Source organism: Myxocyprinus asiaticus, chromosome 33 (genome assembly GCF_019703515.2).
Source record: "Myxocyprinus asiaticus isolate MX2 ecotype Aquarium Trade chromosome 33, UBuf_Myxa_2, whole genome shotgun sequence".
NCBI lineage: Eukaryota > Metazoa > Chordata > Actinopteri > Cypriniformes > Catostomidae > Myxocyprinus > Myxocyprinus asiaticus.
This window is the reverse complement of record NC_059376.1, coordinates 15,718,696-15,745,376: the sequence shown is the minus strand read 5'-3', so window position 1 is coordinate 15,745,376 and position 26,681 is coordinate 15,718,696. Positions and strand designations below refer to the sequence as shown.

At 38.3% G+C, this 26,681-nt stretch overlaps 1 protein-coding gene across 5 annotated transcripts; it reads left to right on the top strand.

Annotated features, from left to right (window-relative positions):
- The first annotated feature begins 1,699 nt into the window (after positions 1–1,699).
- Positions 1,700–25,834, top strand: si:ch211-158d24.4 (uncharacterized protein LOC560966 homolog). 5 transcript variants are annotated; one of them, XM_051669906.1, is made up of 5 exons: positions 1,700–1,842; positions 11,346–11,783; positions 12,443–12,473; positions 12,625–12,708; positions 13,564–15,361. In XM_051669906.1, the coding sequence occupies exons 2-5, from the start codon at positions 11,589–11,591 to the stop codon at positions 14,013–14,015; spliced, it is 762 nt and encodes a 253-aa protein (XP_051525866.1). In that variant the 5' UTR covers positions 1,700–1,842; positions 11,346–11,588; the 3' UTR covers positions 14,016–15,361. The 5 variants fall into 5 exon arrangements, 3 of the variants coding, with proteins under 3 accessions (XP_051525866.1, XP_051525869.1, XP_051525867.1); XR_007894488.1 differs by lacking the exon at positions 1,700–1,842 and adding an exon at positions 25,233–25,834 and having other exon boundaries at positions 8,299–11,783; positions 13,564–14,663; XR_007894489.1 differs by lacking the exon at positions 1,700–1,842 and adding an exon at positions 24,992–25,226 and having other exon boundaries at positions 8,299–11,783; positions 13,564–14,420.
- Positions 25,835–26,681: the final 847 nt, after the last annotated feature.

Genomic DNA, 26,681 nt, shown 5'->3' with positions numbered 1-26,681 from the left:
TGCTTTTGGCAGTGTGGGCAGGTGCCAAATCCTGCTGGAAAATGAAATCAGCATCTTTAAAAAGCTGGTCAGCAGAAGGAAGCATGAAGTGCTCCAAAATTTCTTGGTAAACGGGTGCAGTGACTTTGGTTTTCAAACAACACAATGGACCAACACCAGCAGATGACATTGCACCCCAAATCATCACAGACTGTGGAAACTTAACACTGGACTTCAAGCAACTTGGGCTATGAGCTTCTCCACCCTTCCTCCAGACTCTAGGACCTTGGTTTCCAAATGAAATATAAAACTTGCTCTCATCTGAAAAGAGGACTTTGGACCACTGGGCAACAGTCCAGTTCTTCTTCTCCTTAGCCCAGGTAAGACGCCTCTGACGTTGTCTGTGGTTCAGGAGTGGCTTAACAAGAGGAATACGACAACTGTAGCCAAATTCCTTGACACGTCTTTGTGTGGTGGCTCTTGATGCCTTGAGTCCATTCCTTGTGAAGTTCACCCAAATTCTTGAATCGATTTTGCTTGACAATCCTCATAAGGCTGCGGTTCTCTCGGTTGGTGTGCATCTTTTTCTTCCACACTTTTTACTTCCAGTCAACTTTCTGTTAACATGCTTGGATACAGCACTCTGTGAACAGCCAGCTTCTTTGGCAATGAATGTTTGTGGCTTACCCTCCTTGTGAAGGGTGTCAATGATTGTCTTCTGGACAACTGTCAGATCAGCAGTCTTCCCCATGATTGTGTAGCCTAGTGAACCAAACTGAGAGACCATTTTGAAGGCTCAGGAAACCTTTGCAGGTGTTTTGAGTTGATTAGCTGATTGGCATGTCACCATATTCTAATTTTTTGAGATAGTGAATTGGTGGGTTTTTGTTAAATGTGAACCAAAATCATCACAATTAAAAGAACCAAAGACTTAAACTACTTCAGTCTGTGTGCACTGAATTTATTTAATACACGAGTTTCACAATTTGAGTTGAATTACTGAAATAAATGAACTTTTCCACGACATTCTAATTTATTGAGATGCACCTGTATATATCGTTGGTTCTGTCCAATATTTACAAAGTGCTGGGTTGCCAATTGGGTTATTTTTAACCCAGCAAAATTAAGAGTGCAGGTTTTACCCTGATTGCTTTGACATAAACATCATCCTGGCTACTTTTGTAATAACAAACACATGCCCGACACTTCAGCTACTGCACAGTTTTTTTCCCCTCAACATTAAACCAGGATATACAGAACAAGCAACACACTTTTATTATAGGACCATTTGAGCTTCCATTTGGGGTTGACCCAAAAGACCCACATTCGTGAAACATAATTGATACTGGTAAAACACAATTGAACTTTAAATGCATCTTATAATCTTATTAGATAAAAAGCAGGTAGAATACAATTATTGTGCCAAAGCTGCTTTGAGAGAAAGATACTATAACCAGACTATCTCCTAAGTGAAATTAGTCAGTGAACCAGGATGGATGAAATTGAAAAGAGAAAGCCCTGAAAATGCCCTGATGATATGACTTCAGTTTGTGTTCAAAATTAACACAATCCAATACAGAATATCTAAAGCATGCATCCATGTTATGCACATTACTGTCAAGTCAGCCTCATAAGAACAGGGGAAACTCCAGTGATCACATTCTGTTTGTGACGTCACTATTCTTTCACTTCTTTAAAAAAATGTAGGGTTACAGCGCCTATTCAAAACAGTGTTTTGGCAGGCACTTTCAGAAAGAAGACATCATGATACAACAAAAGGTTTTTGCTTGACCAGGACACAATGTGTGAAAGGCAATATGACACCTCTGAGTTTTGAAGCTTTATGCAAACCTTCAAAACAATGTAAGTATGTCATTGTGGTTATGAAACTGTAATCAAAAAGAATGCAGAACTTTCTCTGGGCAACAGCAGCATGTTCTACATACTTTAAAACCATATGCCTAAAAATTTGATTCCTGCTCCAACATAGTATAAATATTTTAGGATAAAAGTTTTAATTAAAGTGCTGCTGAACTTTTTTAGAGTGTATAGAGTATTTTTATATACCAAACATAGAAAAAGTGCTTATATAGAATAGTTTGAGTATTATTTTAATCCAGGAAAATAAGGATGAGACTGTAAGGTCTTCGTAACCTTGCTGAGAGAAAGACCTTTCTAGGCACTCAGCCATGACAGAAAATTACTAGGGAGAGAGTACTCTTCAAAGCACTGAATTACACAGACAATAGTTTAAGATTACCACAGCCAATAGTCAAAGTTATTGTATTATGAAAAATGTATACTTTCATAATAAATTAATTGAAAAGGTTATTGTAACAACTTCACAACAAGAGGGAAGGAGGACACGGGGAACCAGGTCTCTTCAATCACAGGTAACGCTCTTTTAATTGGCAACTTTTCTGGTTTACGGCTTCACAACAATTCATCAGCTTCACAATAACTCATCAGCTTCACAATAACTCATCAGCTTCACTAACAGACTTCTGGACCCAGACTCTCTCTCCCTCTCTGCTGGTCGTGTAGCTGCTTATATGCCGCTCTCCCCATGCTCACTGGTATTAGAGACAGTTGTTAAACATAATCTAGTTCAGGTGCAAGCGCCCTTAACGCTTTCTCTCTCTCCGGATGGACGCTTGACCATGCCTCCACTGCCACATATCCCCACCGTCCGACTCAGGCCGGGAAGACATCCGGCCTGTCTACTACTCACCCCCCCATTCCTGGAAAGGAAGTCGGCAACAGCCATCTGCGCTCCTGGTCTGTGGACCACCTTGAACTTAAACAGCTGAAGAGCCAGATACCAACGGGTGATCCGCGCGTTGGTATCTTTCATGCGGAGGAGCCATTGGAGTGGGGCATAATCCGAGCAGAGAGTGAAGGCCCGCCCCAACAGGTAGTACCAGAGAGTGAGGACCGTCCACTTGATGGCGAGACACTCCTTTTCTATGGTGCTGTACTTAGTCTCCATCAGTGAGAGCTTGCAGCTAATGTACAGCACCGGGCAATCCTCCCCCTCCACCACCTGCGAGAGTACGGCCCCCAGCCCTCTGTTTGAAGCATCTGTCTGCAAGACAAAAGGGAGAGAGAAATCAGGTGAATGTAAAAGCAGCCCCCCGCAAAGCGTGGCTTTAACCTGCGTAAATGCCTGTTGACACTGCTCTGTCCACTGGACCGGGTCTGGAGCTCCCTTTCTAGTGAGATCAGTCAGCGGGCTGGTGACATCCGAATAATTAGGCACAAATCTCCTTTAATAGCCAACCCCAGGAACTGTCTCACCCACTTTTTGGTCTTGGGTCTTGGGCAGGTCGCAATCACCACAGTCTTGTCAATTTGGGGATGCACCTGCCCGTGGCCCAAGTGGAACCCCAGATACTGTACCTCCACCCGCCCAATCGCACACTTTATGGGGTTTGCTGTGATTCCCACTCGTCGCAGCGATCTCAGAACTGCCCTAATAAAATTGAGCAGTGCCCAACCGATCGAGCAACTCATCAACTCGAGGCATTGGGTACGCGTCAAATTTAGACACAGCGTTGACCTTTCTAAAATCCACACAGAACCGTACAGACCCGTCGCTCTTAGGAACAAGAACAACCGGGCTGTACCAATCGCTGTAGGATTCCTCTATTACCCCCATATCGAGCATTGCATCCAATTCTTCCTGGACAATTTTATTTTTGTGCTCGGGCAATCAGTAGGGATGTCTACGTACCACCACCCCCGGCTCAGTCTTGATGTGGTGCTGGATGAGGTTTGTATGACCCGGTAGAGGGGAAAACATGTCTGCAAACTCCTGTTGCAACTTGGCAACCTCTGTGAGAATTGTGAATATCCCCATGCACACACCTCACCCTCACCCTTTTGGTTGTGCCCAAAGCCTCACATTGAACCAAGCATTGGTGGATAGTGGTTTGATTACAACCCGTGTCCACCAATGCTCAGTGAGGACCCCCCTTGATTCTTACCGGTATCCGGTATGCTCCGGCCCGATCAGGGGCAGCCTGCGGAGTATCAGGGATCCGGACCACCATCCCCAACTCAATCACAGGGCATTGATCCCGGAAGTGTCCCGGAAGTGTCACGGAAGTGTCCCGGATTCCCGCAACTCCAGCAGACTGGCCCAGGCTCCGCACCTGTGTCAGCAGACACTTCCACCTGAGGGAGACAGCGGCGGGGCACTGTAGATGCTGTGGGTGCTGCAAATCCCCGCGCGTGGGGACCTGGCTTCGGTGGTGGGACTCCTCACCTCCGCGGGGCAGGAACAGGCTCTGGGGAGAGAGCAGAGTGAGAGAGAAGAAGGGAGGGGGAAGAGAATGGGGAAAACATAGAGGGAGGGGAGAGAGAGTGGGAGGGCTCTTCCGCCCTCAGGTGCGCCATCATGTGGTCCTCCGCCAATTGGACTGCTTCCTCCAGCAATGCCGGGCGGTGACACTGGACCCATTCTGCTGTCCTTTTCGGTAATCGATGGATCAGCTGCTCCAGCACCACCTGGTCGATAATTCCCTCGACGCCGTGGTCCCCCAGCAGCCATTTTCATATGTTTCGGTATAATTTCATAATAAATGAATTTAAAAGGTTATTGTAATGACTTCACAACAAGAGGGAAGGAGGACACGGGGAACCAGGTCTCTTCAATCACAGGTAACGCTCTTTTAATTGGCAAATTTTCTGGCTTATGGCTTCACAACAATTCATCAGCTTCACAATAACTCATCAGCTTCACAATAATTCATCAGCTTCACAAACAGACTTCTGGACCCAGACCCTCTCTTCTTCTCTGCTGGTCACGTGGCTGCTTATATGCCGCCCTCCCCATGCTCACTGGAATTAAAGACAGGTGTTAAACATAATCTAGCTCAGGTGCAAGCGCACTTACCGCTTACTCTCTCGGACGGACGCTTGACCATGCCCCCGCTGCCACAGTTATTTAAAAAAAAATAGACTTACTGCCAGAATTCCACTATTAAAAAGAAGTCAGAGAGTCTGTGAAATAATGGTGGCGAACAAGGAGAGTGGAGAAGCACGCTTATTGGCTAAGATAACAGGAGGGGTGTGCTTATGAGGTAATGTGTGATAACAGAAGTGTATAAACAAGTAAGCTATGAATGAGAGGATCAGACGATACAGCTGGCGTCTCGGCTTTGTTGTTTTGCTCAATAAAGTCTAATCTTTGATATCTGGAACCCCTGGATTTTAAGAGTTTTCTTACTGAGAGGAAAAGCGACTTCAATATTCCACGACATAAATTTGGCGCACAACGTGGGGCTGGAAAAGGGGCCAAGGGAGCACCGCTGCAGGTTTGCTGACACAGACTATACAAAATCACTGGCAGCAAAAAACTTAGGTAAGTGATTTTGCTTAAAAGGTGTTTTGTGTAGTCTGTTGTAAGTTAGACCTGGGTAGTGATAAATCAACGAGCCTCTCCAGTCTCGAAATTAATTAAATAATTAATTGGATAAAATAGGAAACTGGTTTCCAGGTTTCAAAAACTGTGCATGCAAATGTAAATAAGTATTGTAAATATGTTGAAGAGTGCAAATCCTACAGATACTGCACTTCTAGGCAGCGCGGAAGTGAGTAGCTCTGGTAGGTCACGCAAGAGGCATGCAAATCCTACGGATACCGCACTTCTAGGCAGCATGGGAGTGAGCGGCTCTGGTAGGTCATCCAGAAGAGGGGAGTGTTTTGAAACCCTGTGGTTACCGCTTTCTGTAGTGACACCAGTAAGGATTAGGAGCCCATTTTTGGTGGCCTTTGAACTGGCTGAGAAACAGTGAGCCCACAATTTGATGGTTGGCATTGTTTTTCAAAATTACACTGCAGTCAGGACTGAGCTGACAGGTACGCAAGAGGCGTGGTCACCCCTAAGGGGCGTTGAGATATTTATTATTTAAAAGCCTGGGCTGAATAGTCTAGACGTTGTTGAATAAGTTTGTATATATATATATATATATATATATATTGGTTGTGTTGAGTTGTTTAATTGCATTGTTGTTGTATATTGGCTGATGTGTTCATGTTGATTGTGCTGCACTTATGCTGGCTGCAATGTGTTATGCTGTATGTGTGTGAGATCAGACTGTGAGTGAGTGATTGAGTGTGCTGGTATATACCCATGTAATTGTTTTTAGCACAGTGAAACAGGTGTATTAGGCCCAGTATTTTGATAATGAATGATGGAAAAAGTGTAAAAGAAGTGAGAAAAATCATTCCAAGAACTAAAATTGTTCCAAGGTATTGGCTTTGTCGATTAATTGGACATCATCCAAATTGTAGTTGGTGTGATCCAGATAAAGAAACACAATTATTAATAAAGAAACTAAATTAAAGTTAAGAAAAAGCACCTGTTTCTTTCTTCCACAGTGGGAGTAAATGAGTACAGGATTGAGAGTGTGTGACTGAGAGAAGGAGAGCGAAAGGAGGGGCCGAAGTCATAGTTGTGTTTTAGAATTTTATTGTATTTTTTGAGAACTCTATGTTTATAAAGGCCTTGTGTTTGTAAAAAGTGTCAAAGTTTCTGTGTTTGTGAGAGTGTTTGTATCTGTGTCTGAAAGTGTGTGTGAAGTGACTGTGAAGTGCGATTGTTTGTAAAAGTGTGAATGAAAGCAAAAAGTGAACTCTTAGCTGGCTGGACAAGATTCAGCCTTGGCCTTGAAGGAAGTGTAATATAAGATTAACTACACTGAGAAAGAGCAAGTGGTATATCTGTGCTTAGAGTTAAAGTTCATATCACATTATCTGGACAAACAATAAAGATCTGAGTCCAGTGTATTACTTTAAACTAAAGTCAACTAAATAATTGGATTTTAAACAAAGGTTGTATTGAAGATAAATGTTGTTACATTACAATAAGGTATAATTATGGCAAACACTCCAGTGGAAATACTCAAATCTAGAAATCCACTGTGTAAAGAATTGATTGATAAAAAAAAAAAAAAAAAGATGAAACTGACTAACATTGTAAACAGTTTTGCTCAGATGCTCTGATATCCAATAAAATAGAAGTTTTATTCTTTTGAAAGTGCATAAAATGGAAAATGTTATTTGTGCTAGAAATTCTGATTTTAAGAATTAAGAAATATCTTTGATGTATTTGATTGTAAAAAATTATTGAAAATGTTAAGGAAAAATTGGTCATTGGTGGCGGGTGAAACCCATGGAGAAACATTAAAATTAAATTGAACATCATAACTTCCTCAATTATGAGTGTTAATAACTTCATATTCATGTGTCTTATTTTAGTTTGATGTGATGTGATACAGACAGTGAGAGACCTTGGGAAACAGGAGGAGACGGGATGTATGTGATAAGCGAATGAGTAGGGAGTTTTAAGATAAGCAACACCTGTGGCAGTTTAACTTCTCTAGGGAGAATTACAGCCTTTCTGTGAATGACCCTTTCTGTGTATGACCCAGAAATAATTTGTGTATTGATACTAAAGGGATGATCTAATGTTTTTAATTAGAACAAAGCCAGGCTCTGCCTGGTACCTGCTTGAAGGAGGCAGAGGACCCATGTGCTAATTAGTGCTAGAAACGAGATGAAACAAATGTATGTGGGTGTGCACACATTTCCCATCTTACAAGAATGTGTGTATCCAATGACTGTAATAAGGAAAATCATTTAATATACTAATCAAATTAATGCAGAAAGTAATGATTGTTAGTTAATATAAAATATGTAACCATATGAGGTGATTACAGTGTGCTTTATGCATATAAAATGAAATGCTGTTGGCATCATTGAAGCAAGTTGGTTCAGGATGACCAGCTGAAAGAGAGAAGGTGGAACAGAAACTGTATAAATGTGTAACAGCCAGCAGAGATGTAAATGGTATATGGCGATCACATGAAGGACACATGATTGATCCAACAGCACTACTTACTATTCTAATCTCAGATGCGCATGTTTTGACCATTGCGCAAGGGGGGAGGTAATTTGAAAACTAAAACGACAGGGATATTAGTCCCCAAAATTGTACAATAAAAGAAGCCCCATTTGCAACAGCCACAAAGCCCCAGTATGCTTTAATACAACTGGGGAAGGATGAATTTTAAATTGTGAAAACCAAACTCTAGTTTTAACTAGGATAAGAACATTTGAGGAAAAAACAATAGCAATAGCAGACTATTTTTAGATTTGTGGAGGAAGACGACTGAGAGCTATATTACCCAAAGGGTGGAAAGGAATATGTACCAGAGTAAGACTGGTACAAGAAACAGTAATGTTAACATGGAAACCAAATTAAGTTGAAACCCCAAATTAGTCTAGAGGGACTGTACAGACAAATTATAGAGTAAAAAGTGCATACCAGCCAGACCCTGATGTATACTTAGATGCAATTGGTCAACCAAGAGGAATACTTCATAATTGTAAAGTTAGAGATGAAGTAAAATCAGGCTTTGAGTCTATATTTGTATGGATACCGGTTCATAAGAATACAGAATGGATTAATTACATTTACGGTTAATAAGAATACAGAATGGACTAATTACATTTACTACAATCAGCAAAGATTCATTAATTACATTGATGACGCATTGAAGGACTTAGGAGAACAAATAGGACCTACAAGTAAAATAGCATGGTTAGAAATTGGTTTGACAAACTATTTGGATCCTGGAAAGAATGGCTTACTAAAGTGGGAGTAATAATAGCCGGGATTTGAACTGGCATCAGCCGGCATGGGAGGTGGAGGTGCTAATGAGGAGGCTTAAGGCTACAGCTCTAGCGTAAATCACTAGTGCGCCTCTTGAGGCCAGGGGAGTGAGGTTTACACATACCGCACAGCTATCATGTACCATCTAGCTCCTGTTACACTCACTCCCCTAAACCTCACTCCCATCCAGGTCACGGCACCACTGTAACCAGTCCTGCTCGACCCGCTCCGAGCGGAATTCGAACTGGCATTAGACAGCATGGTAGGTGAGCATGCTAATGAGGAGGCTAAAGGCCTGACCGTACATTTCAACTGGCGCGTTGAGCAAAGGTGAGCAAGCGTTTTCAATTTATTCCTATGGAAGTTGAGCGCCACACTCTCGAGGTGGATTGTGGGATTGACAGCAGTGCAATGAAGGTGCTGAGAGCAGTCAATGGTGTCGAAAAATTTCAAATTCCTCTGCTTTATGCAAATGAGGAATGAAAAATCCTGGGTGGCAGCCAATCACTGTGAGCTGAAACCAGTGACGTCTGTCATAAGCACTTAAAATATCTCTTTAATGCTGGAGTTTCTGCTGGATTCAGTGCTTTAATCACATCATCATGTACAGAGGTGGTTCTCAATTTTTTTGGGTCACGCCCCCCTTTGAAACAAGAAAAACTTCATCAATCCTCATCCAGTAATAATAATTAACTGTGATTGTCGCATCCTAGCCAGCACTGAAAAAAGTAACAAGTATCACGTGACAGTGCCATCTACGCGCTGTTTCAGTAGTGGTCAGAACCTCTGGACAATAATTAACACCTGATTAATTATAATGATAAATGGACCGGCATCCCGGCTCCTCGGATGATCAAGAGCCAAACTAACTCGGAGGCCACAAAAAAAAAACACCATAACTTACTCACCCCGTCAACTTTATAAAAGACATCATTTATGTGAGCATGTAGATATTTTGCGGTCATCCATAGTGTCCATTCTCGATCTGGCCGAGAACTTCAGTGTAAAAAAGATCTTCCATCAATGCAAAAGTTTCTTGGAGTCATGCCACAAAACAAACTCCAGCTGCTAGGCAGAGCCAGTGCAAAAAAGAAACAAAAATGGTACCCAGCTTCCTCAGATAATAGAGTTCCTGAACCACGAGTCAGTCCACTAATATAAGAAACATCAAATGGTTTACTCACTCTAATGAAGGAGAGTGCCTGTTTTGGACATGTAAATACTTTGCGACCATTCTTCGTTTCTATTCTCAATTTGGCCGGGAACATCATTGCAAAAGTGATCTTCTGCTGGTGTAAGTGTTTCTTACATTCCTTGAACCGATCGCGTTTCTCTCTTGTCGAATTCGCAAAGTCCAGGAACAAGAAAATATTATGGTTCTTCCAAGAAAGCTTTCCTTTGCTCCTCGCCTGGCGCAACACGAGATCTTTATCGGATGATCTCAGAAATTTGGCCAAAATCGATCGGGGCCTATTTCCCTCAGCAGATCTGCGAGCAAGGACTCTGTGAGCTCGCTCAATTTCCAGCTTGTGGCCTCGGGAAGAGCTCGTCCAGGAATTTCACCATATCTCTGCCCTCTTCATGCTCAGGAATTCCAACAATTCGTATGTTATTCCTTCAGCTCATATTTTCAAAATATTCCAGTTTTTCCAAAATGAATTCCAAATCTGTTTTGGACGTGGGCAGATTAGCGGATAATTCCCTTTGCGATTACTCAAGATAATCGATTCGTTTTTCAACTTCTGTCACTCTTGTAACCAATTCAGAGAATTTTGTTTCCATTGCCGTAATCGATCGACGTATTACAGCGAGATCTTCCAAGTCAGCAACAACCTTCGTCAGCATCACCGAGATGTTGGACAGTTGACGCTGAATTTCATCTCCCGACGCACCATCTAAATTGTGTCCCCGGCTCGCAGTCCCGCCAGAGGCCTCAGCTTTTAATGTCTCCAGAGTCTGAGGATTTTGACTTCTTTGCCATGTTTACCTCAAAGAGCAAGTATGTAACTGGGTGTATCGAATCTCACCAGATTATAACATGAAAATAATTAAAAAACTAGCAAAGTTCGCAGAGCTCATGTCTCACACGACTGCTTCTCGCATGGCGTCCCCGGAAAAAAACTACAGTACAATAATATTGTTTGGGGTTCATTTGACCCCAGTTTGACCCCCATCAAAAACACATTGTAGAAGACGTCTACAGCGTGTACTCCAAATGTATTTATTCATGTTTTATACATGGACACACCTAATATAAGTAGCATTCTTCATGAAGGAAGTTTGAATGAAGTTGAAAAATAGTTTATAATCAGCACTCATAAGATTTAGGAAAAGTCATGCAGTATAAACCTGAAACTTCATTGTTCTGTATGAGTTTGAGCTATTATTTTTGAGTTATCCAAACCCAAGCAAAACATTCTGGAACAATAAAATGAAAAGAAAATGTTTGGCACATCAAAAATGAATATATGATTCATATACAGTATTTCCAAACATTCATATCTGCATGTAGCCTACTATGTATCAAGCACTGACCTGTATAAGCCAATCTTTGTTAATGACTTATTAATTATTGTTGTTATAAGGAGTTGCCCTGATTTTACTTTAAAAACTTTTAAATTAAGAGACAACTATGAACACCAGTGACTACATGATTATCTGGCAATCGTAATTGTTATTTCCTCAGGTGACAAGAATTTTGGCACAGAGTCAAATGTCTTTCAGAATCAGCCAGGCGTGAGGTATCAAAGGCAATGCAGGAAGCGACACTGGACTGACCTGACTTGGAAGACTCGTGATGTCATGTCGCCGAAACTTCAGGAGTGGGCTGTTTGTTTTTGGGCGTTGAAGAAAACACGTGTGAGAAATGAGTATATATAGAGAGAGATGAGCTGGAAGGCATGAAGCTGAGCTTATTAAACTACCAGTTATGGAGCACGGAAAAGAAGACGTAGCCTCTAAAGAATACGCTGTTTTAATGGAGCATGACCCTGTAAGCCGACTGAAGACGCAGCACCGCTCGTTACGGCGACAGATGTGCCTCATTCAGTTTATGACTGTTTTTCTCTGCATCAGCTGCTGTCTGTTCACTCTCATGTATCAGCCATATGCGTCAAGCTGCAAGGTAAGCCGCGCTTCAAAGTGAAATTCAAATTCAAATTCAAATAATATTTCAAATGACATTCAGATTCAAATAACATTTGCATTCATGTTAGTGATAAATGACCATATGGAATTTTATGATTTGATTTAGTTATTCTGCAACATCTAAAATGATCTTGTTCTTATTTCCTATTTATATTTTTATGTGTCAAGTGGCAACAATACACAACAGTGTGCATGTTTATAACGCATAATGTAGCCTATTGTGTATTTCCACATGAAGTAGCCTACACGATGTTCATTAGTATTATTCTGTAATTACTTATTAATTGGTTAAAAATCATGCAATATTCGAAAATACTTTTGCCTTAACTAAATAACTTAAAATATGACACCATCATTGATTAGTTGATGGCAAAGCTGAATCAGTTTTCTTACTTCACAGTCTTTCCTGAGAAATGGCTAACGTAACATTTCATTCATTGTTTATTAACCACAATATACTGAACAGCATGTGGATATACAGTCATAAACCAGAATAAACTAAATAGCATGTGGAATGTACAGCTGTACATGACAGAATCAATGATTAATCACTGTCGAAGTGAATGATGGGGTTTTAGTGCATGTGTCTAAACTCATTCATTTTTCTAACTGCTTTATGTTGCTCTCTATTTAAAGGAGAATGAAATCAAAAAGGCACCTGAAATTGGTAATGTTAACTACTGTAAACTATTTCATTATCTACTAATCGAGCTTAATTTCATTGAAAATATTGATTTCAGTGTTTATCTAATGCTATTTTTTAATGTAAATAATACAATATAATAATAATAAACCCACATTTTCATCTCTTCCTACAGGGATGCAGAGACAAGCTCCTGAATCCGATAGTAGAGAAGACATTACCCTGGGACAAAGCCCCACGCGTTTTACTCGCCTGACAAGTAATGTGTTATTTATTCCCTTTTGCTGTGACATGGTCTCTAAATGGTTGATAATGAATGTTTAAAGAGTCCAACTGTTAGAGAGAATCAGGCAATCCTGGAAAAGTTTCTTATTTGTAAAAAAATGTAGGCCTACATGTGGGTACATTTTTATCTGTAAAGTCAATTGTAAATACCCTACAAGCATGCAAAACATGCTCTTTAAAGTGCATGCGTTCTGACTGAGATCATTAAGATCATATACACTGGCACACCTCATTCAGTGCTTCCGATGGTGTGAAACAGGTCATAAGGAAAAACATATTTTACCATTTATGAATTAATGTTATACAGTTTTCCAAATTACACAAACTTTCAATTTCCTAGTCCTATTGTTTGCTCTATAAAAGTTGACTGTTTAGTTAACTGTTTTCAGTCATGGGCTGGTAACACCCATGAATTTGAGATGCATTGAGAAATCCCAACAGATTTCATATCCTTAAGCAGACCACTGCACTGTGTTACTTCAGTGGAACTGCCCTTGTAATTTAAGCACTGTAAGTCACTTTGAATGGAAAACATCTGCTCAAATGGAAAAGAAGGACAGGGATAAAAGGATTCATTGTGCTTTTTAGTGCTAAATTAATGTATGTATTAACTTTTGAGAATGACACAACAAGATGTGCTATTGTCACAGAGCAAAAGCTAAACTAAGAAACTTCACCAAATAAACACAGAGTAAAATGGTTTGACAATAGTTGGCAATAGAGAATATCAAATGCAATTTTTACTCTCAAGGATTCTCACGAATGTACAGTACAATATTTTTGACCAAATATCAAATTTTCACGTATTCACACATTTTCTTTTCTTTAGTTAAACAAAAACCTGGTGTCTCTGGTGCTGGTAATGTGACATGGATTTTGAAAAGTCCAGAGCCAGACCATAAGGAATACTTCACCTTGGATAATGACTGTGAATCTCTGAAAGTGCATCGTGATGGGACTTACAAAGTTTCTCTGCAGATCATGTACAGGGGATTAGAAGGATACATTGGTGATGGTGAACAATCACAGCATGGAATTCTGCACCATGAAATTCACCATTACACCGACAGTTATCCTAGAGTCCCGCCCCTGCTCACCTACATGGAAACAGTGAACTTTAAGAGTCCATACTGGAAGAAAACTCTGTTCTCAGAAGGTATCTTTTCTCTCAACACTGGGGATAGACTGAAGGTGTGGTCCAGTCATCTTATCCTCATTGATGTTGGAGAAAAGGTGGAACAAAAAACATTCTTTGTGGCATATCCTCACTTTTTCAGTTAAAAAAACAAAAATGACTTTTCTTGGATAGCTTTGCTTAAGGGCTGCTTCCCACAATGTGTATCACATTAGAGCCATAAACAATAGCAGATGCATCTACAGAAATAGGGAGTTCCTTATAAAATAAATAAATAAATAGTAATAAAAAAAAAATCAGACATTGGTTTCAGTTTTAAATAAAAACACTAAAATCCAGGATATTCAATGGCACATGAAATTCCAGCAAAATGAATAAAAAAATAAATAAATAAAATAAAAAAATAAAAATAAAAAAAGAGGCAGACTTTGATGTTTCACTTTCACGGAGAATATGATAGGTACAAATATAAATATCTTCCTCTTTCGGCTGCTCCCGTTAGGGGTCGCCACAGCGGACCATCCGTGATCCGCATATTTGACTTGGGACAGGTTTTACACCGGATGCCCTTCCTGATGCAACCCCCAGTAGCTGGGGGACTATCACTCACACCTACGGGGCAATTTAGAGTCTCCAATTCATACAAATAATAAATATAATAAGTAATAATAAGTCCTCAAATACTCAATCTCTACAGAGCGCAGCAATTTCCGCCCACTTTTTTCAGTCATCTTGGTTCCGGAAGTATTTTTTCAGTAAAAGAGTTCTAAGCAAAAAAAACAGCCAGTTCCAAGGTGAATCACAACACTACAAACTTTGATTTGAAGCAAAAAAATACTTGAATATAGGACAAAAAGACAGAGGTACAAGTGTACCTTACCATCTTTCCTGATGGAATGAAATACAATCCCATGAAGCATTGCAAATGATTTAATCAAATAAAAAATGGTAGAAAATCTTCAACAGAAGCATATACCATCTATTAACAACCACAGAGCTTGGTCTGTCTTCAGAGGTTTTTAAGTAATCATTAAGAATAAATCTGCCAATGGAGAAAATGAATGGAATTTTTACTTCAGAAACCAGGCAGTTGTGCTAAATTGTAATACTGTACTTACTAACTTATGTTCTGATATTGTAAGTGTATTTTTGTATATATATTTGGTAAAAAAAAAAAAAATTAAACAGGGAGTTTCACCACATTCATGTCAAAGAAAAATGTACATGGAAGTGTTGTCTACTACAATATCATGGTTGCTGTCATACAAATTTCTATATAGTGCATTACTCAGGATTAATGGGGTCTGTTAACTATTATTTCCTTAAATTCCCAAATGTCATCATAATAATGATTTTGTATGAAATACCGTTTTATATACTTAAAATCAATTTTTCTATATTTTTATGATAGTTCACTGCCATTAACCATCAATAAATATTATGATATAAAGGTTGTCACTTGGTAATAATAATAATAAAAAAAAGTACACCATGTCAGTTGTATTCTTTTCCACTGCTTTTAAGAGATGTCAGACCATTCGAAGACAAAAATTGTCAAAAATATCCAAGACTCTTTTCTATATACAGTATAAAATACCATACAGATATATTTCTTGCTTAGGGGCATTACGTATTTCCATATTGATGTAGTATAGTGAAAATCTAAAAATCAGTGTTTGCCAGCCCTGTTGGTCTCCCAACACTACACGTTCAATTAGTATTATGATTAGTAGAGTCTTTCAAGACCTGAAATAGGTGTATCAGATAAGGGAGTCATCCGAAATGTGTAGTGGTTGTTGGGCTCCAGGAACAAGGTTGGGAAACAATGGTTTATACACAGTATATCTACACTGTAGAGTAAATGCTACATCAGTGATAACTCCTGATAATATTTGCTGTGTTAGCATTTGCCTCAGAATGGCTGTCTGATAAGAGAGTTACTATGAACAGTGAACCACCAAATGAGCTTAGTATTAATTGGTCCCACTGAGATTCAGTCAAGTGATTCTAACAATTTAGGATTGTCTGTGTCTGTTTGAACTTGATATGGGCAACCCCTTGATTGCTTTAGATGCCTTTGTACATAAGTTGTGGCTGAGGGCAAACTGAGGGCCCTTTAAATTGTTCTGGATTATCAGAGTACCTTGACTGAATGTTTAGAGTATATTTGGTAATACACTATACAAGACCTTAAAGATCTCAATGAAAGAGCACCTTTCAAATACTTGTTATTGAATACTACACTACTAAATGTTGTTGCTGACAAGTTGCATTTCATGCATATATAACCATTGGTGTTAATATGCTTGATTATTGTCATATAACATGCTATATTGTATAGAATTTTTTTTTAATTGTTTCTCTTGTTAACTTCAAAGTGTAGTATTTCAAGACAAATACATTAACTAGATGGCTTGGCTTGATTGTGATAAATGACCACTTATTAGTACCATACAAAAGTAACAGTATGTTGTAATATTACAACAGTAATTTTCTAAGGCCTACTGATTTACAGTAAAAGTCTTAGTGCATTGGACACTCTCTACTGTAATACTAATGTAGGTTTACTACAGAGGTTTCAAGCAAATATGTATACATGTCTTCACTCAAGACAGGTCAGTCAGCAATATATTATTTCATGTTGTGCATTCTCTGATGCACTGTAAAGTGAAATCTAGTATTTCACTGCGTTGGTACACGAGGTAGTGAACAACATTTTAACCTTTAGCTCTTTGGCCAATGAAGTTTAAGTTTAAGTTGCAAAATTTTAAGACAAATAATGCACACACACAGATGTATGTCCTGTCTGACAGGTTTAATTTTCCTGACACAGTGTTGTGGTTTGTGAAAGCGGCACTCCCTTTCTAGGTTGTAATGGTATGAGAAGGATTTCAAGCGCATGACTCAACACTGTGTTTTGTGATGCAATCACATCCTACTATTGTTGACATCATGTGGATTGCTTTTGCAAACACTTTCACATTTGCTGTCATATATTATAAAGTGCTATGGGTGCAGAAAAAAAAGATTAATGTTAATTTGTGTTGCTTTTCTCAGATTGAGTTTTCAATTCATAATAAAATACTTTTATAGAGTGACTATTTGCACTAGGTATAAACAGCACCTACCACATCAATATTTGCACTCCAATAGTCTGGTGGAAACACAGAAACTGAAGGCAAACTGCACCCTAAGTGTTGCTGCACTGGCATGGGTTGTAATGACTGTGTGGATATGACTTGTAATGACTTGTGCAGACTACTGGGGTTTGATCCTGCCTTTTGTCCCACTTTTTCCCATCCTGTTTCTTGTCTCCACTATTAATTTTTATTACTTCACTACTATCATTAATAATAAATAAAAATGAATTTAAATGTTTATTTCCTTGCAAGGTCATGGTTAAGGTCGGGAAGTTGAGAGAATGGTTTGATCAGAGTAAAATCTTTACTATATAGTATGGTATATGGTTTTACTATAGTAATATTGTAGTAATAATATTGTAGTAACAACATTTTTGGTGGAAGCCAGAGTTTTAATGCAATTAACCATAATGTTACTACAGCAATATGGTGTTAATATAGAAACCATGTTTAATTTTGTGGTTACATTTATTTAACTACAAAATGCCATGGTGATACTATGGTTACTGTAATAAAACCATAGTTAATTAAGGGAAGGTTAGGGTTAGGTTTAGGGGTGGATGTAGGGTGTCTGTGGGAATCTAAATAAACACAATAAACATGCTGCACTGATGCTGCTATACTGTATGTTAGCATTTAATTAGGGGTGAAAATAGCATCTAAAACTATTTAGATCTACTGTATCACAATTTGCACTTATTGTAAATAGCCTCTGCCATACTGTTAAGTCTAAGCATTTAAAGATGTCTAAGCATTTACAGATTAAATCTTTGAGCAAAGAGTAACTTAAAAATACATTAATTCATATTGAATGTTTTATTTGATATTGGCTCCTTTTCTGTTGATTTAAGTTTTGATTTTCACTCTTGACACGTTTAATAAAATCTTGCTGTTGTAGCTTTGCGATCGTCAAAATCTCTTTAAAATATCAAATCTTGAGACCCAGATCTTTCAGATGATATATTGGATGTAATTTTTTGACCCACCCGTCGTGAAGAGGTTAATCATCAATTACCGATTTTATATCTGAAATCTGCATGTACAGCCCTACAACGCAGGTATCCTACACTTGTAATTATTTATTTATTTAATGTCAGGAATTTTCCTGTTTCTTGAAAGCCCGAGCGAGTTATGTATATCTATATCAAACAGTATCCACCTCTATCAAACTTCATCGGCAAACAGATCAGCTGAATGCAAACAAGTTCACTGAAATTGGGGTAAGATACAAACATTTTCAGACTTATTTATTGTGAACATCGAAGTGTTTGTTCAGAGTTACTTGTTTTATGTTTTCAGCAAAAATGACTTTTTCTCGTGGTCAGTTGAGCGCACGCTCTCTCTCCCTCTATCATGCATGCAGTGCCTTAGGTACACATGCAAAGCAAAGCTAGTTAAAATTAAACTGATATGCTAAATTTAAATGGCAAATGAACACATAATTTATGAAATGTATCCATGTATGACCACAGTGAGCACTTCAATATGAAATGCCAGGCATTTTAGGTGAATTAAAAATCCCAGTTTTACTTTTTTAAAGACCCTCTGAGGCAAACGGATATGTTGTCACCCCAAAATAGCAAATATTACAGCTTTTCATACTTGCATTACAACTTGTGGATAGTTTTGCCACTTCCTTTGGTGATTGTTGTGCTGTACTGAACTGATAGACTGAACACTCGGGCAGGTGAATGCTCTGACATCACGATCCACGTACTATATCTTCTCCCTTGTAACGAATTTGATCCATAACAGCTAATTAAACATTAAACATGATTGTCACTAAAGGGTGAAATGCAACTGATGTATCTGCAGGTTGGAGATGCTGAAACGGGGGTGTTTTCTCCTGTCAGTCACTGATGCTCTATGAGAGGTTGGGCATACTAAGATGGCCGCTGGAACACTTCCGGTGGCTTCAACTCCTGCTGGCAGTTTAACATTGCATCAGTGATCCAGTTCTATATATATATATATATATATATATATATATATATATATATATATATATATATATATATATATATATATATATATATATATCAGTGGTTGTCCAATATTTACAAAGTGCTGGGTTGCAAATTGTGTTATTTTTAACCCAGCAAAATGAAGAGTGCAGGTTTTACCCTGATTGACTTGATGTAAACACCATCCTGGCTACTTTTGCAATAACAAACACATGCCCGACACTTCAACTACTGCACAGTTTTTTTCCCCAACACTGAAACCAGGAAATACAGTATAAGCAACACACTTTTATTATAGGACCATTTGAGCTTCCATTTGGGGCTACCCAAAAGACCCACATTCGTAAAACTTAATAGATACCAGTAAAACACAACTGAACTTGAAAATGTATCTTATTATACTATTAGATAAAAACCAGGTAGAATACAATTATTGTGCCAAAGCTGCATTGAGAGAAAGATACTATAACCAGACTATCTCCTAAGTGAAATTAGTCAGTGAACCAGGATGGACGAAGGACCAAAGAGAAAGCCCTGAAAATGCCCTGAAGATGTGACTTCAGTTTGTGTTCAAAATTAACACAATCCAATAAAGATGGCAAGCTGCTGATTTAGAAATAATTTTGAAAATGATGATATTATTAAATCTATTACAACCCCAATTCCGAAAATGTTGGGACAGTATGAAAATGACTAATAGAAACAAAACGGAGTGATCTGTAAATGATATTCACCCTTTGCTATATTGAAAGTACCACAACTACACATAATTTTATGTTTAACCTTGTGAATTTAATTGTTTTTTTGAAAATGTACAGTAATTTCAAATCAGATGATTACAACACACTCCAAAAAAGTTGGGACCGTCAAGTGTTTACCACTGTGAAACATCACCATTTCTTCTAATAACACTTATTAAGCATTTGGGCACTGAAGACACAAGTTTATTAAGTTTAGAAAGTGGAATTTTCCCCCATTCATCCATTATGTAGGTCTTTAGCTGCACAATTGCACGGGGTCTTTGTTGCCGGATGGTGTGCTTAATAATGCGCCACGCATTCTCAATTGAAGACAGGTCAGGGCTGCAGGCAGGCCAGTCTAGCACCCACACTCTCTGCTTACACTGCCATGCACTTGTAATCCGGGCAGTATGTGGTTTGAAGTTGTCCTGCTGGAAAATGCAGGAACGTCCCTGGAAAACGGTGCTGGATGGCAGTATATGTTGCTCCAAAATTTTGACAAATCTGTCTGCATTCATGGTGTTCTCACAGATGTGAGAGTTACCCGTGCCATGAGCACTGACACACCCCTGACCCATACAGACACTGGCTTTTGGACCTGACGCTAATAACAGCTTGGATGGTCCTTTTCCTCTTTGGCCTGGATAACACGACGGCTGTGTTTTTCAAAAACGTTTTGAAATGTGGACTCTTCGGACCAAAAAGCACAGTTCCACTGTTCTACTTTCCATCTAAGATGAGACCGAGCCCAGAGAAGTTGGCAGTGCTGCTGGACAGTGTTGATGTAGGGCTTCTGCTTTGCATAGTAAAGTCTTAACTTGCATCTGTGGATGCAGCGGTGGGTGGTGTTAACTAACAGGGGTTTACTAAAGTTATCCCAAGCCCATGTTAATGATATCCATTACAGAAGAATGATGTTATTTAAGACAATGATGTCTGAGGGATCAGAGATCAAGCGCATTCAGAAGTGGTTTTCGTCTTGACCTTTACGTACCGAGATTTGACCAGATTCCTTGAATCTTTTTGTGGCAGGGCGGAGGGCCAGGCCGGGCCGTGATTCTGCACACCCGGCCCCTAATCAGGCTGATCAAGCCTGAGAGGGATAAGGCCGACCGTAGACGGCAGTTCGACAGAGAGAGAATTACATTGGTTGTGTCTTTTTGTTTTAGTTAATCATTAAATATTAATATTGTTCAGCTGGTTCTCGCCTCCTCCTTTCCATTGAACTGTGTTACACTTTTAATATTGTGCACTGTAAATGTGGTGAAATGCCCAAAATCCTTCCAATTTGTCTTTGTGGAACATTGTTCTCAAAGTGCTGGATTATTTGCTGAAGCATCTGTTGGCAAATTGACAAGTCTTGAACAATCCTTGCTCTTAAGGGCCTAGGCTGTTTTTGGAGGCTCCTTATACAGTATACAGTATTATGGCACAATTGCTTCACCTGTTTAACATCTCCTGTTTCACATCGCCTTGTTATTTCAACTCGTCAAATTGTTATTAGTCTTAAATTGCCCCTGTCTCAACTTTTTTGGAGGGTATTGCAATCATCTGATTTGAAATTACTGTACATTTTCACAAAAAAAAAAAAAAACAAACAATACAAATCACAAGGTAAAACATCATATTATGTGTAGTTGGGGTGCTTTCAATATAGCAAAGTGTGAATATAATTTAAAAATCACTCTTTTTTGTTTTTATTAGCATTTTTCATACTGTCCCAACTTTTTCAGAACTGGGGTTGTATAAATATTTATATAACAATCATTTATGGTATTAGCTCTGACCAGAAGCCATCAATGCTCATTAAAAACGCACTGGCTTTGCATTTTACAGACATGTCCCAAGGCGGTAGCTGTCTAGCGGACTGGCTTATGCTGAAATTTACATCACACATACTGTGTGCAGTATCATGCAGTATTAACCTGAAACTTCAATGTTCATATGAGTTTGAGCTATTATTTTTGAGTTATCCAAACCCAAGCAAAACATTCTGGAACAATAAAATGAAAAGAAAATGTTTGGCACATCAACAATGAATATATGATTCATATACAGTATTTCCAAACATTCATATCTGCATGTAGCCTACTATGTATCAAGCACTGACCTGTATAAGCCAATCTTTGTTAATGACTTATTAATTATTGTTGTTATAAGGAGTTGCCCTGATTTTACTTTAAAAACTTTTAAATTAAGAGACAACTATGAACACCAGTGACTACATGATTATCTGGCAATCGTAATTGTTATTTCCTCAGGTGATAAGAATTTTGGCACAGAGTCAAATGTCTTTCAGAATCAGCCAGGCGTGAGGTATCAAAGGCAATGCAGGAAGCGACACTGGACTGACCTGACTTGGAAAACTCGTGTTGTCATGTTGCCGAAACTTCAGGAGTTTGTTTTTGGGCGTTGAAGAAAACACGTGTGAGAAATGAGTATATATAGAGAGAGATGAGCTGGAAGGCATGAAGCTGAGCTTATTAAACTACCAGTTATGGAGCACGGAAAAGAAGACGTAGCCTCTAAAGAATACGCTGTTTTAATGGAGCATGACCCTGTAAGCCGACTGAAGACGCAGCACCGCTCGTTACGGCGACAGATGTGCCTCATTCAGTTTATGACTGTTTTTCTCTGCATCAGCTGCTGTCTGTTCACTCTCATGTATCAGCCATATGCGTCAAGCTGCAAGGTAAGCCGCGCTTCAAAGTGAAATTCAAATTCAAATTCAAATAATATTTCAAATGACATTCAGATTCAAATAACATTTGCATTCATGTTAGTGATAAATGACCATATGGAATTTTATGATTTGATTTAGTTATTCTGCAACATCTAAAATGATCTTGTTCTTATTTCCTATTTATATTTTTATGTGTCAAGTGGCAACAATACACAACAGTGTGCATGTTTATAACGCATAATGTAGCCTATTGTGTATTTCCACATGAAGTAGCCTACACGATGTTCATTAGTATTATTCTGTAATTACTTATTAATTGGTTAAAAATCATGCAATATTCGAAAATACTTTTGCCTTAACTAAATAACTTAAAATATGACACCATCATTGATTAGTTGATGGCAAAGCTGAATCAGTTTTCTTACTTCACAGTCTTTCCTGAGAAATGGCTAACGTAACATTTCATTCATTGTTTATTAACCACAATATACTGAACAGCATGTGGATATACAGTCATAAACCAGAATAAACTAAATAGCATGTGGAATGTACAGCTGTACATGACAGAATCAATGATTAATCACTGTCGAAGTGAATGATGGGGTTTTAGTGCATGTGTCTAAACTCATTCATTTTTCTAACTGCTTTATGTTGCTCTCTATTTAAAGGAGAATGAAATCAAAAAGGCACCTGAAATTGGTAATGTTAACTACTGTAAACTATTTCATTATCTACTAATCGAGCTTAATTTCATTGAAAATATTGATTTCAGTGTTTATCTAATGCTATTTTTTAATGTAAATAATACAATATAATAATAATAAACCCACATTTTCATCTCTTCCTACAGGGATGCAGAGACAAGCTCCTGAATCCGATAGTAGAGAAGACATTACCCTGGGACAAAGCCCCACGCGTTTTACTCGCCTGACAAGTAATGTGTTATTTATTCCCTTTTGCTGTGACATGGTCTCTAAATGGTTGATAATGAATGTTTAAAGAGTCCAACTGTTAGAGAGAATCAGGCAATCCTGGAACAGTTTCTTATTTGTAAAAAATGTAGGCCTACATGTGGGTACATTTTTATCTGTAAAGTCAATTGTAAATACCCTACAAGCATGCAAAACATGCTCTTTAAAGTGCATGCGTTCTGACTGAGATCATTAAGATCATATACACTGGCACACCTCATTCAGTGCTTCCGATGGTGTGAAACAGGTCATAAGGAAAAACATATTTTACCATTTATGAATTAATGTTATACAGTTTTCCAAATTACACAAACTTTCAATTTCCTAGTCCTATTGTTTGCTCTATAAAAGTTGACTGTTTAGTTAACTGTTTTCAGTCATGGGCTGGTAACACCCATGAATTTGAGATGCATTGAGAAATCCCAACAGATTTCATATCCTTAAGCAGACCACTGCACTGTGTTACTTCAGTGGAACTGCCCTTGTAATTTAAGCACTGTAAGTCACTTTGAATGGAAAACATCTGCTCAAATGGAAAAGAAGGACAGGGATAAAAGGATTCATTGTGCTTTTTAGTGCTAAATTAATGTATGTATTAACTTTTGAGACTGACACAACAAGATGTGCTATTGTCACAGAGCAAAAGCTAAACTAAGAAACTTCACCAAATAAACACAGAGTAAAATGGTTTGACAATAGTTGGCAATAGAGAATATCAAATGCAATTTTTACTCTCAAGGATTCTCACGAATGTACAGTACAATATTTTTGACCAAATATCAAATTTTCATGTATTCACACTTTTTCTTTTCTTTAGTTAAACAAAAACCTGGTGTCTCTGGTGCTGGTAATGTGACATGGATTTTGAAAAGTCCAGAGCCAGACCATAAGGAATACTTCACCTTGGATAATGACTGTGAATCTCTGAAAGTGCATCGTGATGGGACTTACAAAGTTTCTCTGCAGATCACGTACAGGGGATTAGAAGGATACATTGGTGATGGTGAACAATCACAGCATGGAATTCTGCACCATGAAATTCACCATTACACCGACAGTTATCCTAGAGTCCCGCCCCTGCTCACCTACATGGAAACAGTGAACTTTAAGAGTCCATACTGGAAGAAAACTCTGTTCTCAGAAGGTATCTTTTCTCTCAACACTGGGGATAGACTGAAGGTGTGGTCCAGTCATCTTATCCTCATTGATGTTGGAGAAAAGGTGGAACAAAAAACATTCTTTGTGGCATATCCTCACTTTTTCAGTTAAAAGAACAAAAATGACTTTTCTTGAATAGCTTAAGGGCTGTTTCCCACAATGTGTATCACATTAGAGCCATAAACAATAGCAGATGCATCTACAGAAATAGGGAGTTCCTTATAAAAAGCAAATCAGGTATTGATTTCAGTTTTTAACTAAAAACACTAAAATCCAGGATATTCAGTGGAACAGGAAATTCCATCTAAATGAATTACTAAAAAAAAAAAAAAAGAGGCAGACTTTGATGTTTCACTTTCACAGAGAATATGATAGGTACAAATATAAATATCTTCCTCTTTTGGCTGCTCCCATTGGGGGTCGCCACAGCGGACCATCCGTGATCCGCATATTTGACTTGGGACAGGTTTTACACCGGATGCCCTTCCTGATGCAACCCCCAGTGGCTGGGGGCTCTCACTCACACCTACGGGGCAACTTAGAGTCTCCAATTCATACAAATAATAAATATAATAAGTAATAATAAGTCCTCAAATACTCAATCTCTACAGAGCGCAGCAATTTCCGCCCACTTTTTTCAGTCATCTTGGTTCCGGAAGTATTTTTTCAGTAAAAGAGTTCTAAGCAAAAAAACAGCCAGTTCCAAGGTGAATCACAACACTACAAACTTTGATTTGAAGCAAAAAAATATTTGAATATAGGACAAAAAGACAGAGGTACAAGTGTACCTTACCATCTTTCCTGATGGAATGAAATACAATCCCATGAAGCATTGCAAATGATGTAATCAAATAAAAAATGGTAGAAAATCTTCAACAGAAGCATATACCATCTATTAACAACCACAGAGCTTGGTCTGTCTTCAGAGGTTTTTAAGTAATCATTAAGAATAAATCTGCCAATGGAGAAAATGAATGGAATTTTTACTTCAGAAACCAGGCAGTTGTGCTAAATTGTAATACTGTACTTACTAACTTATGTTCTGATATTGTAAGTGTATTTTTGTATATATATTTGGTAAAAAAAAAAAAATTAAACAGGGAGTTTCACCACATTCATGTCAAAGAAAAATGTACATGGAAGTATTGTCTACTACAATATCATGGTTGCTGTCATACAAATTTCTATATAGTGCATTACTCAGGATTAATGGGGTCTGTTAACTATTATTTCCTTAAATTCCCAAATGTCATCATAATAATGATTTTGTATGAAATATTTTTCTATATTTTTATGATAGTTCACTGCCATTAACCATCAATAAATATTATGATATAAAGGTTGTCTCTTGGTAATAATAATTTTAAAAAAAAGTACACCATGTCAGTTGTATTCTTTTCCACTGCTTTTAAGAGATGTCAGACCATTCGAAGACAAAAATTGTCAAAAATATCCAAGACACTTTTCTATATACAGTATAAAATACCGTACAGATATATTTCTTGCTTAGGGGCATTACGTATTCCCATATTGATGTAGTATAGTGAAAATCTAAAAATCAGTGTTTGCCAGCCCTGTTGGTCTCCCAACACTACACGTTTAATTAGTGTTATGATTAGTAGAGTCTTTCAAGACCTGAAATAGGTGTATCAGATAAGGGAGTCATCCGAAATGTGTAGTGGTTGTTGGGCTCCAGGAACAAGGTTGGGAAACAATGGTTTATACACAGTATATCTACACTGTAGAGTAAATGCTAAATCAGTGATAACTCCTGATAATCTTTGCTGTGTTAGCATTTGCCTCAGAATGGCTGTCTGATAAGAGAGTTACTATGAACAGTGAACCACCAAATGAGCTTAGTATTAATTGGTCCCACTGAGATTCAGTCAAGTGATTCTAACAATTTAGGATTGTCTGTGTCTGTTTGAACTTGATATGGGCAACCCCTTGATTGCTTTAGATGCCTTTGTACATAAATTGTGGCTGAGGGCAAACTGAGGGCCTTTTAAATTGTTCTGGATTATCAGAGTACCTTGAATGAATGTTTAGAGTAATACACTATACAGGATCTTAAAGACCTCAATGAAAGAGCACCTTTCAAATACTTGTTATTGAATACTAAACTACTAAATGTTGTTGTTGACAAGTTGCTTTTC